Below are 15,676 nucleotides of genomic sequence, written 5' to 3' on the forward strand. Positions count from 1 at the left end.
ATATATTACCGTCTTTTAATAATATATTAAAGTAGATGTTATAGCAAGTGTTGAAAAAATATATATATATGCACAAGAACAAACACTAATGCATTGATATTTATTTTGGATAAAGACAAAATTATCAATACGCAGAATTTCAATACGTGCAAATTTAGTATAAATTAATATTAAGATTATAATCGTTATATCATTATTCTATCTAATTTTTGCATTAACATTGTTAGTAATTTATTTAATAAATAGAACTTTATAATAAATAACGCGAATTATGATTATTTAACTGCATCTCTTCTCCTTTTCTTAATGTATTTCTATGCGTCGAAGATACTATCAAAATTGTTAATTTTTGCATAATTCATATATTTTTTTCTATTCTGCCGACGATTTTTGATTTTTTCAGTAAGTATAATTAATATTTTGTTAATAAAATGTTATAAGTGAAGTTTATTTATAAAAATTATGATAAATTTTTTATTAATAAATTCGATTTTTTCATAAATTAGTTTAATGGATGATGAATATTGTTGTATAAAAAGAGAAATTAAAAACAATTTTCACTCCAAGAATCTTGAATCTAATTCTTCATTCATGATTGAAGATGAAGTTCTAAATACTATAGAGAATCATGGAAATCTTGGAAACATGACTTTTTATATGGCTAATTATATTAAAGATACTATGAAAATGATGTTCATTATGCGTAGTCATCATATGTTTACTGATGTTATATTAGAAATAGAATCAGAATTGTTCCATGCACATAAAATAATTTTAGCTGCTGCTAGTCCATATTTTAAGGTAATTCTTTTTAAAAATTCAAAATATGTATCAAATAAGTACAAAATTACATTGGATTATTGGTCATATTTTAGACAATATTTACAGAAGACTTAAAAAAATCTCCAATATCTAAAATAAAACTTCAAGGTGTCAACTCAACAACCATGGCGTGCTTAATATATTTCATGTATACTGGCAAAATAAGAATTACAGAGATTACAGTGTATTCTCTTTTATCAGCAGCTACAATGTTTCAGGTATGCAGAAATATTATCTTAATAAAAAAAAATTATTTTATAATACTTATTATATTTCCCATCATTTATCATATAGATTAGTAATGTCATAGACGCGTGTTGTGTATTTTTAAAAAAACAATTACATCCTACAACTAATATTGAATTTACTAATTTTCCCGAACAATATAATTATTTGAATATATGTCAAAAAGTAAGCGTAAAGCAAGAAGTATCTCAACAATCAGCAGAAAATGTAAAGGAGAAAACCAAAAATATATCCAAATTACAAGAAACTGATTTGTTGAATTTAGAAATACCAAATAGTAGTAGTATAAATAATATTGCGAATTCGGAATTAAATAATTTTTCTAATCAGAAAGAAAGTGATCTCTTGGGAGAATTTAATAATTTTTTTCAGCAAGAAACCAAAAATACTATACCTATCATTACTGATCCTATTCAGAATAATTTAATTTTTTACGATCAGCCTATTACTAGGAATGATAATGATAATAATAATTTGAATGAATTATTTTTGAATGAAAATCAAACTACTACAAAGCAAAATCTCGAAGATTTATTTGATTCACTTGGTAAAAAATCTATAAACAATCTATTAGAAAATATGCAAAACACTAAACCGAATAAGAAATCCTCATTGGAAGAAAATTTTCCAAAAAATTCGAACATTCAAAATAAGAATTTCTTTGCAAATCTCGTCAATTCTTTGGAAGCTACTGAACTAACCTCTATCTGGAATGGAACAGCAAGAAACTCTAATGTTTCATCAAGTACTTCTGCTAGTACACCAATTCATTCAAATTTTAATAGACACAGAATTAATGATATTAATATTGCTAATACTGCATCTTCGGACAATAAAACTAATAAATCAAATGAAGATGTTTTCAAAGATTTATTAGATAGTCAAGGATACAATTTTTTTAATTCACGAAAGACTGAAAAAAACACACCAAAAACAATAAATCAAATGAGGAAAATAGAAACAACCAAGATTATAGATCCAGATAGATTAAAAATTATTAAATGGACAGAAGGAAAAAGAGGTAATTTGAGAGCTCTTCTTTCTTCATTACATATGGTTTTATGGTCAGAAGCTAATAGATGGCAACAATGCGAAATGCATCAATTAGTTACTACTGCAGATGTAAAGAAAGCTTATAGAAAAGCTTGTTTGGCTGTGCATCCAGATAAGGTATTGTTAAAAAATTTAGAATTACAAAATAAAAAATTAATATAGATTATACATTTGATTTTAATATTTTTCGTATTATTTTTTCTAGCAAGCAGGAACAGCTAATGAAAATATTGCAAAATTAATTTTTATAGAACTGAACAATGCATGGAATACATTCAAAAACGATGCGTTGCAACAAAATTTATTTTAATTCTTCATTATTTTTTTAAATTTATTATTTCAATTATTAAATGTAAAAAATTTTTTTGTTTTATATTCCGACTAATTTTATCTTAGCTGTAGTGAAAAAAAAGAAATCGATAAAAATCTAATTCGAAATTTAGCGATTGCAAATTGAAATTATATTTGAATGGTTCCATGCATCTCTTTATAATATAAAAAAAAATTTTGTAAGTGAATTGTATTAAGTGTAACATAATATATATATGTATATAAGATAAAATATAATTTATGAAAAATAATATTTCAAACATGTAGAAATATTTATCGTCCGATTTTTCTATATTAACTCAATATTCAATTGTTATCAAGATTTCTTTCATATTTAAAAAATTTAAATTTTAAAAACCATAATTTGTAACATTTTATAATAAAGATAATCATTATTTATTCAAAAATGATTTGTTACTTTCCTTAAATAAAAAAAAAATATTATAATTTTCTGAAAAAAATTAAAAAATTTTAAAAAAAATTCGATCTTATTTTTCAGTATCTTATAATCTAAGGAGAAATGCATATGATATACATACATGTGTAGTATATGTGTGCGAGAAAATAGTATGTGTATCGTAGGGGTGAAATTTAAAGGGAGGGGCTGCTCGAAAATGGCTGTTATGCACGGGGTAGGACGTTTAGAAAAGGGCAAGTGACGGTTCATCCCTGTCTTCCACATTGACCAATTGACATTATTTTACGACAATTGATACGGTTACCTAATCGATAGCTATTATGTGGCGGCTAAAAAGCAATCTTCGTGCTCTTCTTCATCCGCCCCCGGATCTGCGACATATGATTCGCTTTGGGAAAAGGTAAACTATCTCCACTATTTGCCTTTCCTAAACATTAAAACTTGGTAAGTTTAATCATTAAATTTATTCAACTTTGTGCTTTGTTCTATCATGTGTAAAAAATCCAATTATGTTTTAAATAAAGTAAAATTTATAAACGGAAAAGTGGAAGTGTGTGAAAAACATTTTCGGGCAAAACGTTACACGAGATAAAAAAAAATATTTTTTATGAGGGCAGAGTTATTTTTTATTAGTAAGATTTAATCATGAAAAATATTGTTGATACGATAAAAACGCAAAATATTCGAATTGTTATTGTCAACAAAGTGTTTTAATTTATAACGTGTCTATAAACCATATGATATAATTAAAATATAAAAGTGACATTATTTTGTTCTAATTTTAATAATTACAGATTGGAACCTTACATGAATAATGTAAACCAGACGAGCTAAGTCGAAGAATAACGCAGAGGAGAAACACATATAAGCAAAGAAGATGTTTGGCTTCTTTCGAAGAATTTTATTCCTTTTTTTGTTGGGAACTTCTTTTTGTTTCTGCTCCACAGATCCTGCCAGATCTGTGAGAGCAATTAAAGGACGATTTCGAACGTCTTATGCTGCATGGCGTATAGTGTTTTCTTTGACACAGCCACAAGGTTCGCTAAAAACGGATGTACAAAAAGCATGGGAAAAAGCAAGGCTGGAATCATCTCATGCAGACATGAACGTATCTTTCATAGAAGCTCCACCCAAGACAGATTCGCTATCTTATCCTCTGTCATTATTAAACAAATTTTGCAATGAAATTAAAGGTGGAAGAACTGCATTAAGTATCATTATTGGAGGAGGTTCTGCAGCTAAATTTCTTGTAACTGCTGCAGCTTCATTAAATATTCCAGCATTGTGGTTACCGTTCACTCATGAAGATTTTCTTAGACAGGTTTGTTATAAGTTCAATTATTTATTATAATTAATTTTAGCATAATTAATAAAAAGATTGTAATTTACAGGGAAATCTTGGTCAATTCGAAAGTCGTATAGGGTCTAGTACAAAGGAAGTGGGAGCAGCTGCTGCTGCTTTGATGCACAGAGCAAACTGGCATGCATTCACTCTTCTTATAGATACTACTTTGCTTCCAATCAATGATTTATTGCATGCAAATCAAACAACTTTAACACCTAGAACCATTATACATCTTCCAACAAATGATAAAACTTTGAGAATTAGACTGAGAAGAGTTGCCGAGGAAGGAGGTAGTGGAGGAGTCATAGTAATGGGTTCTGATTTGAACAGTGCACGAAGAATATTAGCTGTGGCTGGCAAGTATGAAATGCTTGCAGGAAGATTTTTGTGGCTCTGGCTAGACTTGAAAGCAGAACTAAGACCTAACGAACCAAATGTTATCAGCTCTCATATTATATATAGCTCAAGATCATCGATAGCAACGAATGAAAATCCTTCAGCCCTAGAGAGTATAAATCGAAACATGAATCTCGTAGCAGAAAATCAGTTATCTTTAAATTCCTTGCCCAATTTATCGAATGATATACATCGATTACAAGAATATAGGTGGCAAAACGAAATGTCTATGAATAAACAAGAAGATAAAAGTTTTAATTTTGATGATGATGAAGATATTAGAATAAAGGACAAGGAATTGAATTCCAAAGATTTTATGCCAGTTGGTATGCTAGTATTAAGGCCATCTGGCATAAAATTAATGGGTAGTGATACTATATTATCCAGAATGATCAGGGAAACCTCTCAGGCATTGGACGAAACATTTATAGAAGTAAAACCTAGATTGAATCGTTTAAATGAGGCTCAAATGGAAGAGAACTTTATACCAGAATGCTTCTCAAAAAATAATGCCAAATTTTTGACAAGCAAAATGAGGCACACTGTTTCAAAGACTTTAACTCAGAAGTTGAGGAATTCTGTAAGTCAACTTTCCAAGGATAAAGCTAAATTTCATTTGTTGAACTTGCAAGCCATAAGATTTCCAGGAAACAAAACTCAATTAAGGTATGTTTAAACAATATTCGTTCTTTCAATTAAATATAAATATTCATAAATATTATTTCAATTTTTTTTCCACAGATGGACCAAAGTTGGCACAGTGAAAGGTGGGAAAGAAGTTCATTTGGATACTATAATTTGGCCAGGAGGTGGTATTGTGCCAGCATATTTAGAACAAGGAGGCGAAAAAATTGGCATGCCAATGTATCGCATAGTAACAGCATTGGCACCACCATTTACAATGGTTACAAATCTACAGGAAGGTCTCTGCTTGAGAGGAGTTTTTTGTCGTCAAGAAAATACTCTGATGTGCTGTTATGGTTTAAGCATGGACCTGATGTCCTTGGTGTCTCGTGAATTAGGATTCCGATATGACTTATATTTGGTGAAAGATGGTCTGTTTGGAAAGAGAAATGGCAGCACGTGGAATGGGATTATGGGAGAATTAGTTTCTAGTCGAGCTCAACTGGCCTTTGCACCGCTCAGTGTATCTGCTCGTAGAGCGGAAGTAGTTGACTTTACCACGCCATATTTCTTCAGTGGAGTCAGCTTTCTTACTGCGCCAAAGCTCAAATCAGAAATATCGCTATTTGCTTTTCTATTTCCATTCAGTCCAGAGCTGTGGATCGCTGTTTTTACATCGTTGAACTTCACTGCCACAGCAGTGGCACTATACGAGTGGTTCAGCCCTTTCGGTCTGAACCCATGGGGTAGACAACGAAGCAAGAACTTTTCGATAGCCTCTGCCTTGTGGGTGATGTGGGGTCTCCTTTGTGGACATTTAGTTGCCTTCAAGGCACCGAAATCCTGGCCTAACAAATTTTTGATCAATATTTGGGGTGGTTTCTCGGTTATCTTTGTAGCCTCTTATACAGCCAACATAGCTGCCCTTATCGCAGGCCTTTTTTTCCATCCTGCAGTAAGCAATTATCATGATAAAAGTGTAAGAACATATTTTTATTGCATAATAACATTGAATATATATTATCTCGATAATGAAAATTAATAATATCTGTTGCAGTTGTTATTACAGAAGGTTGGTGCACCAAGAGCGTCCGCAGCCGAATACTATGTACAGAAAGCAAACGCACAATTATGGTCCCACATGGCTAGATATTCTTTATCAAATGTTGCTGAGGGTGTAGAAAGATTAAGAAATGGTAGTTTAGATATACTTATAGCAGACACTCCTATTTTAGATTATTATCGAGCGATAGATGATGGTTGTCGATTGCAAAAAATCGGAGATACTATAAATGAAGATACTTATGCTGTTGCCCTTACCAAGGGCCATCCTTTGAAAGAAAGTATATCCAGAGTTATAGCTAATTATACAAGTACCGGGTTACTGGATATTCTGCAAGAAAAATGGTAGTTTATTAAAATAAAATTATATAATTTTAAGTATAATCTAATAAAAAGATTAAATAAATTAAAACTAACTATATAGGTATGGTGGTTTACCCTGCATTCGAGGAAGAGAAGGAATGGATACCGGTTTTGAACATGAGCAAGGAGGACAACCCAGACCATTAGGTGTTGCGTCCGTAGCTGGCGTATTCTGTCTTCTAGGAATGGGTGTTGTTCTTGGTACAATTATTTTAGCTGGGGAACACTTATTTTACAAATATACATTGCCCAGATTGAGACACAGACCGGAGGATTCTATATGGCGCAGCCGTAATGTGATGTTCTTCTCACAGAAACTATACAGGTTCATCAATTGCGTAGAGCTGGTGTCGCCACACCATGCTGCCAGAGAACTGGTTCACACGGTACGACAAGGACAAATTGCCTCTCTTTTTCAAAAAAGTGTTAAACGAGTAAGTAACTTTTTGTTTCAGTAAATTTGTAATATTTTTCATATATCTACAAGGTATCCATGTTCCAGAAGGAACACGAACAACGTCGAAGACGCAAAAGTAAAGCTCAGTTTTTCGAGATGATCCAAGAAATTCGAAGGTGAACTAAAAAATTTAAGAAATTTTAAGAATATTTCATGCTTTGGTGATTTTACAAGAATTTAACAAGAATAATATTTTAATATTTTACAGAGTTCAACAAGAGGAAAAAATAGAAACTGTATCAGAAGAGCAAGAAAAGATATCCACCGTCAAGAAAGAAGAGAAACTTATAAAGGGAAGAGAAAGAAGCAAAAGCAAGAGTCCTTTAATGCCTCGGAGTCCAAAAAGATCAGAGAAGAGTAGAAGTTCGACCAATCTATCAAGCTCTAGATTAGGATTGTCTCCAATCAGTTTGGAGGCTCCTATGAAGCCCAGAGAGTTTACTTTAAGTAGTACCAATTTAAGAGCGAGAAGTCCTCTTGAAACGGTGGGTCGTCGTTTGAGTCATGGAGATGGTGGATCACCACCTCCACGTTTAGGTTCTCATTTCGGAGGTAGTGCAACATTAAGACCTTTAGCTCCGACAAAAAGCGATTCCACCGGTAGTACAACGCCAACGATCAAAGGTGAATCGACTGGAGGAGGTGCACCTACACCTAGATATGCCAGAAGTCCAGCAAAACGAGGACAATCGTTTCCAGTGTTCGCTACCTTGAGACCACCACATTCTTCTACCTATCATATATCCAAAAGTCCATTGTTATCGCCGAATAACGAGTTAACTTCGGCCATAGGGAGAAAGTTATCTCGTGAATGGGGCTCAGGAACAATAGACATCAGCAGGTCCTCAGAAGCGGTGGCTAGTGGTTCTACTTACACATTAAATCAAGAAATGACATTGTCTTTAGAACGGCCATCGCACGAGAAGATCCAGGATGATACTTTGCCCATTAAGAAGCCTATAAGAAGAGCAAGAAGCCATGAAAACAGAGATACTGGCAAGCTGATGGCCGATTTACCATCACCAAGACTTACCGCTCAACCGGTAGTGGGAGGCCGATCGGTAAGCGAACGAACGAAAAAACAATTAGAATCTGAATTGAAAGCGATTTTAAGTGCTAGAGCCCATCATCGCGATTTGCATCCTCCTTGATAGACAACAGGCTATGTCACTTAATTTTAATAAAAAAGGGAGAGAAAAAGAGAAAATTCTTACAAAAGTGAGTCTTAAAAGCTTCAAAAATCGTTGCCTCTGAGGGGCTTTGATCGATTTAAGCAATATCAGATTTATAGGTCAATTTGTAGAGCAAAAATCAGACAAACAGTAAAACAAAAAAAAGATATATATAAACGAAAAAATATATACATAGACACAATGTCTTCAGGAAGTATTTAAAATGTAACACAAGAAAGAGATTCTCCCATAAAGAAAAACGAAATCTCTTTATCTGTTCATGTTGTTACATACATTGATAATACTGATAGAATATGTTGATTAAAAAAAAAAAAACGGAAAAAAAAGTGCTATAAAACTTTAGTAGATTGTCTCTAATAAGTAGCGACTTAAATGAATAACTGAAATATTTTCTTGTTGGCATTTTAAACTCTACAGATGTTGTCGGTCTGAGCGAGTCTCTCTTTAAATTATAATACGATTATTAGACATCGTACACTGCCGTATTTCTCGACTTTATTTTAATCATTTGTAGATGATTCATCAACTTTTTTCAGTTCGCTATTTGAAAGAAATATAATGAAGATTTAAATGTTCGTATAAAAGAATGATGAATATTAAAATAAGAAGAATTAACGTTGAATAAACTTAAGTGAAAAGTAGGGAATATTGGTTTATGAAATTTCACTGACTCGCATACTGCCATATACCTTTTAATAATTCTCTCATGGAGAGGGAGAGACTCGCTCATAGAATTCTCGACATAGAATGACCATTTACTAAGAAAAAAAAATGCATAATCTTATTAAAAATATTATCTTATTCAGAAGAAAAAAAAAAGAATGAATAATAAAAATATTTAAAGGCGGATGAAATTTTAATCAGATAAATCTTTTTTACGAATTGCTGGTATGTCATTATATAGAATCAAATTCTATTAACAACATTTAATGATGATCGTATGCACACATCAATCATTCTATTTGTAATTTCATTCATTGGTAATGGAAAAAATCATACGTTTACTATATACGTTTATTATAGTATCCTTCATCCCATTATTGTTATTATTATTATTATTATTATTATTATTAACTATTGAACATATTCAGAAATTGCACATATGCGTCGCTGGATCATCGGAATTGAACATACATATACATATGCACTCTCTGTTGTTTCTTCTTTTTTATTTTCTAGAAAAACTGAAAATAGACTAACGTCCTTTCAATTTAATCCCAACTATCCTAACTTAGACTTTTAGAATGAATGTGTGGGACTAAATTAATTCAAAATAATTGATGAGCGAGGCCTTAGGAGTAGTCGATCCGCCCAATTCTTTACTTATGAATATAGCATTTAATCGTATTACTGAGCAATTCGCTATACAATTATAAATTATACATAGAAGATAGCGATTTAGTTTCATAGTTTCTCGTTAGGCATTGTATCTGACATTCATAATTGAAATTCCTGAAAATTTAATGAGGTAGACTCTCATGAATGCATGTTAGATCCCTGAAATTCAAAAATACATTTAAATAAATTCAAACTACACGTCAGAGATTCAATAAGTTAACAAAGTTGATGATTAATTACGTACATTTAAATCTTCATTCTGCTGCATGATAACAAATAATCATTATGAATGAAAGTGTCCCAACTAATTGCATTTGTTTCACTATTTAAATAATTATCAGCATTTATATATTATCATTTTTTAGCTAACAGATTTTTGAGAGTATCTCATATGTAATGATGAAAGAAAATTATTATTATATTAAAAATGATAAAATTGATTTTTATAAATTTTTTTAATTGGATTAAATAATGAAAAAAATGAAAAAAAAGCAACTGTCTTGCTTACAATAGCAAATTCAGGAATTAATCAAAATACAAATATAGGGGGCCAGTTTAGAGTCACCCAAGCCTAACTAAATCAAAGATAGACTTATTAAATTAATTAATAGCTGTAAAATTCTTTAATATGTGGGTTCTGCCAGTAATTTGGTTCAGTAGTGATATATTCATTTTTTTCAATTGATATCCAAATGATATATTCATTTGCTTCAATATGTATAAAAAAAAAAAGAGAAAAAAGAAAGAAAGCTGTTTTCTGAAAGTCCTTGTACATATGTGTCTTCTACTCTAGATACCTGAAGAGGCATTATTGCACTGAATTAAAGGTCGAGCCCCCTATTTCATTGTGCGCCAACAAGAACCTATATAACATGAATATTTTGTGGAAAGATTAGAGCAAAAATTATTTTTAATTCTATCTTTATTACTATCTTTATTAATAACTTAAAAGTTATTACATGTAAAAAAATTTAATCGGCCTATTTAATATAAGAAAATTATATTTTATTTTTTGGTTAAATTATATGAAAATTTATAAATCTTTTCATGCTCTTTTCTTTCCATTTTTTTAAATTAATATCATGAAATGTTCTCTTTCATCTATAAATTCCATAATATAAAATAATAAATTTTAAAATTGAAATATTCGAAAATTCGAACTTTGAAGAAATAATAATTAATTACTTAATAATAAATCTAAAATAAATTTTTACAATTTTACAGTTCTTAAGAATAATTAATATCATAATAGCCTTAATGTTATTTCTATTTTTTATGGCAATAGAATTATTCCACATCATAGAACACTGCCATAATTTTAAGTATTATTAATTTAAAATTAATTTAAAAATTTTGTTAAATGTTACTATTATATTAGATTGTAATATCTTGAAACATACATATTCTTTAAATGTTTTTTAAAAATTTTTTAAATTTTTCAATAAAATTCGAATTTTTCAAAGTTCGAATTATGGTATATAGCAAATAAATAAAAAAAAATTTTTTTTTTCTTAAATTTATAACAAAATATATTAAAATCAATATAATTATGAGAACATTTCTAATATAAAATATAGAATATTAATAAATAAAAAATTTTCATTGAATTCTATGCATAAAAATATCTTAATTCACAGAACAAGGTTCCTATTATCTTTGAAATTTATTTTTTCAATAACCACTACAAAATGGAACTTTGTATGTTGTGAAAATCTAATAATAAATTTCTTGAATGCATAGAATACAATGTTAAAAATCTCAAGGCTCAATATATTTTTCATTTAGCTCATATGAATAAAAATTTTTTAATGAAATGTAATACATAAATTCTTATCAAAAATTAAATATTACTTTAAAAAAGATTTCTTTTAATAGATATCAAAATTTAAAAATCTATTTCTATTATAATAAAGTTACGCACATTATAATTTAAATATAATGTGCGTAACTTTAAGGAAACGGACTAAATATTATAAAATTATAAAAAAGATTAGAAAATTACACAAAATAGTTGTAATACATCACAAAGATTTTGTCGACAGTGACTTGTTGGCGTACGGTATTAGGTTAGGTTCCTCGTAACCTACCTCGTCTCTCTTGTTACGCCTACTATTATACTGTTATTGTTGAAAACTCCATATTAATAAGAAATAAATATATTGTCTCAAAATAATCATTCTTATTATGAGAATTTGATGAGATTCTCTTAATCTTATAAATTCCTAAACATTAATCTACAATCTCTATTATAATATTAAATTAATTTATAAAAAGAAAATATACAAATATATAATGTAATTATATTTAATTTTTTACATATTATTTTTAACAATGTTTTTAATTTATTAATTAATTTATTCGTGATTAATTTATTGTATATTTTGTGAAATTGATAATAGTATAATTTGCAAATATATACACATAACCTAATATATTTAAAACATATTAAACGATTCCTAAGTAACAAAATGCCAGCCAAAAAAAAATTACCGGACGTATTGGATCAAAGGTGCGTAAATGGTCTTAAAAGTAGAAACCGAAGTGAGTAGCTAAATGCTCGATCATCAAAGTAAAATAAGTGCAAGTCATTCACGTCATCTACGATCACATCACAATCACGAGTATTAATTCACGGCCGAACTTTCGTTTGTGTTTGTTTCGTATGTAGTTCCGTGTAGCACCCAATCCTTAGACAATCTAGACATTACTTTCTTATTACCTTATTATCTTGGCAAGACTGAACGATTATAGTTAGCGATTATAGTGACATATAAATATTATTGTTAATTTTTTCCCAAACAATTTCTTTGCACTTCGTCGTTTGAATTTTCGCTATTCACACATGTAAAAAATTAATATACGAATTATGAAAATAGATACTATAATGCACATTTTTCATTGAGAAGCTCATTGAAAGCAATAGAAAATAAGTTGTTCTTATCAGTTGTTAGACAATGTGTTAAAATAAGCATACAACAAGTATTGAAAGCTGTGTACATGATTATTGATATATTGATGGTCATTTTGGACAAAAATATAATTGTCAATACAAGATTTCAACACGTGCGAATGATAATTTGGTGGAAGTAGTATCAACATTGTAATAGTTAATATTCGTCATTCATCTCATACCTGCGTCATCAAGTATTGTTATTAAATTATCCGATAAATAGCATTTTCGAATTATGATTATTTAGCTGCATTTCTTTTCCCCTTGTTAATTTTATTTTATATCGAGAATATTATCAGAATTATTAATTTCTTCCGTAATTTGTAATTCTTTGTTCTACCAAAGATTTTTCGATCTTTTCAGTAAGTATAACTAATATTTTGTTTACAATTTATGAATTTATATAAAATTTATATTTATCTTTTGTTGATAAATTTAATTCTTTCATAGGTTATTTTAATGGATGAAGAAGACTGTTATATGAAAAAAGAAGCTCAAGGTAGCTTTCATTTCAAAAATCTTGGATCTAGTCCTTCATTCATGACAGAGAGTGAAGGTCTAGATTCTACAGAGAAACATGGTGATCTTGGAGACATGACTTTTTATATGGCTAATTATATTAAAGATGCTATGAAAATGATGTTCATTATGCGTAGTCATCATATGCTTACTGATGTTATATTAGAAGTGGAATCAGAATTGTTCTATGCACATAAAGTCATTTTAGCTGCTGCTAGTCCATACTTTAAGGTAATTCATTTTAAAAAATATATATAAATATATAATAATATATAAATAAATATAAAATAAATAGAAAATTATATTGTATTATTATATATATTCTAGGCAATGTTTACTGGAGGTTTGAAAGAATCTGAAATGTCTAGGGTAAAACTTCAAGGTGTCAGTCCAACAACTATGGCACGCTTAATGTACTTCATGTATACTGGTCAAATAAGAGTTACAGAAATTACGGTATGCTCCCTTTTATCAGCAGCCACCATGTTTCAGGTATGCAAATATCTAAATATCATTTTAACAAAAAATAAAATATATATCATATATTTATTTTATTTGCTATTATTTATCAAATAGGTTAGTAATGTCATAGATGCGTGTTGTGTATTTTTGGAAAGACAATTAGATCCCACAAATGCTATTGGAATTGCTAATTTTGCTGAACAGCATGGTTGTCAAAATTTATATCAGAAAGCGAATCAGTTTATTGTTCAACATTTTAGTCAAATATGTCAGGAAGAAGAGTTTCTACAATTATCTGCAATGCAATTGATTGCACTTGTGAGAAAAGATGAATTAAATGTACAAGAAGAGAGAGAAGTATACAATGCAGTTTTAAAATGGGTTAAATACAATGAAGAAGCTAGAGGACCAAAAATGGAACATATATTGCATGCAGTAAGATGTCAATATCTCACTCCTAACTTTCTTAGAGAACAAATGAAAAATTGTGATGTTTTGAAAAAAGTACCTGCATGTAGAGAATATCTTGCACAAATTTTTAAAGATTTGACTCTTCATAAAAAACCAGTGGTGAAAGAAAGAACTCCTAATACTCGTAGAGTAATATATATAGCTGGTGGTTTCTTGAAACATTCTTTAGATCTTTTAGAAGGATATAATGTAGATGAAAAAACTTGGACTCAACATACTAAATTAATTGTTCCGAGGTCTGGATTAGGTGGAGCATTTTTAAAGGGTATGTTTTATGCTGTTGGTGGAAGAAATAATTCACCAGATAGTAGGTAAGGTTCTCGTAAATATTGATTGTACATATTTTTATTTATATAAAAATATAAATTAAAATTAGATAAAAAATTAAAGAATTTATAATAAATTTGCAGATATGATAGTGATTGGGTTGATAGATACAATCCACTCACGGATCAATGGAGAGCTTGCAGTCCAATGTCTGTTCCAAGAAATCGAGTAGGAGTAGCTGTGATGGATGGGCTGCTGTATGCTGTAGGAGGTAGTGCAGGTGTAGAATATCATAATAGCGTTGAATGTTATGATCCAGAACATGATTCTTGGACTAATGTAAAGCCAATGCATATCAAGAGATTGGGAGTTGGAGTAGCTGTAGTTAATAGGTAAAATTTAAAAATTATTTAAATATTTAAAACTTCATATTAAATTGTTATGTATATAAATTAAAATTATGACAGATTACTTTATGCCATTGGTGGATTTGATGGAACAAACCGATTAAATTCCGTAGAATGTTACCATCCTGAAAATGATGAATGGACAATGGTTTCATCTATGAAATGTAGTCGATCAGGAGCTGGAGTAGCCAATCTTGGACAATATATATATGTCGTGGGAGGATATGATGGAACTAGGCAATTAAATTCTGTAGAAAGATATGATACAGAAAGAGACATATGGGAACATGTTAGTAACGTCACTATTGCTCGTAGTGCACTTAGTGTTACTGTACTAGATGGAAAATTATATGCTATGGGTAAGAAAAATAGAAAAGTAAATTTTTCATAGTAAATTTTATTTATATTTAATATTAATTTTATTAAATAAATTTGCTTTGAATATTTTTAGGAGGATATGATGGTGAACATTTTTTAAATATAGTCGAAATTTACGATCCTGCAAAAGATATATGGGAACAGGGAGTACCAATGACATCTGGAAGATCAGGTCATGCAAGTGCAGTATCATATCATCAATGTCCCATTCATTGTGACCATTTAGATCATAATATACCTTTAGAAAAATGACCATCATGATATATGTAATTGTTAGGCATTAATTTACATATTGGTATAAAATATTTAAATTGAGGAAATATATAAAAAAAGCAAAAGAAAAGTAATAGAAACAGTTTTTAAAACTTTGAATGAATTACAGACTGATATAATTATATATTTTTGTGTTGTGGAATAAGCTCTTGAGATTGAACTTCATTAATATTTTATAACTTTTTTTCTGAAAAAACGAATAACTTCGTTTGATTAGAAGCAGCATATAATATGTCGTAAAATCATAAGGATCTTATTTATATATATGCGCGACACATTATGTATATATATATATATTATTT

General features: G+C 29.5%; 3 protein-coding genes across 5 annotated transcripts; all 3 read left to right on the top strand.

The window, feature by feature from the left end:
- Positions 1-25: 25 nt before the first annotated feature.
- Positions 26-2,515, top strand: LOC100576645 (probable serine/threonine-protein kinase DDB_G0276461). Its single transcript, XM_006564505.3, has 5 exons — positions 26-402; positions 507-801; positions 876-1,040; positions 1,117-2,238; positions 2,327-2,515. Exons 2-5 carry the CDS (start codon positions 511-513, stop codon positions 2,429-2,431), a joined length of 1,683 nt encoding a protein of 560 aa, XP_006564568.1. The 5' UTR covers positions 26-402; positions 507-510; the 3' UTR covers positions 2,432-2,515.
- A 433-nt stretch (positions 2,516-2,948) lies between these two features.
- On the top strand, positions 2,949-10,489 carry LOC552552. Of its 3 annotated transcripts, none has more exons than XM_006564511.3 (8): positions 2,949-3,313; positions 3,664-4,190; positions 4,261-5,276; positions 5,352-6,213; positions 6,292-6,641; positions 6,721-7,093; positions 7,162-7,232; positions 7,325-10,489. In XM_006564511.3, exons 2-8 carry the CDS (start codon positions 3,747-3,749, stop codon positions 8,265-8,267), a joined length of 4,059 nt encoding a protein of 1,352 aa, XP_006564574.1. In that variant the 5' UTR covers positions 2,949-3,313; positions 3,664-3,746; the 3' UTR covers positions 8,268-10,489. The 3 variants fall into 3 exon arrangements, with proteins under 3 accessions (XP_006564574.1, XP_624931.3, XP_006564575.1); XM_624928.6 differs by having other exon boundaries at positions 2,949-3,269; XM_006564512.3 differs by having other exon boundaries at positions 2,949-3,269; positions 7,165-7,232.
- Positions 10,490-12,016: 1,527 nt separating this feature from the next.
- LOC411679 (kelch-like ECH-associated protein 1) lies at positions 12,017-15,440 on the top strand. The gene is made up of 7 exons (XM_395147.7): positions 12,017-12,959; positions 13,048-13,347; positions 13,444-13,608; positions 13,693-14,360; positions 14,460-14,708; positions 14,784-15,082; positions 15,175-15,440. Exons 2-7 carry the CDS (start codon positions 13,057-13,059, stop codon positions 15,351-15,353), a joined length of 1,851 nt encoding a protein of 616 aa, XP_395147.4. The 5' UTR covers positions 12,017-12,959; positions 13,048-13,056; the 3' UTR covers positions 15,354-15,440.
- The last annotated feature ends 236 nt before the right edge of the window (positions 15,441-15,676 follow it).

Source organism: Apis mellifera, linkage group LG8, assembly GCF_003254395.2.
Source record: "Apis mellifera strain DH4 linkage group LG8, Amel_HAv3.1, whole genome shotgun sequence".
Taxonomy (NCBI): Eukaryota; Metazoa; Arthropoda; class Insecta; order Hymenoptera; family Apidae; genus Apis; species Apis mellifera.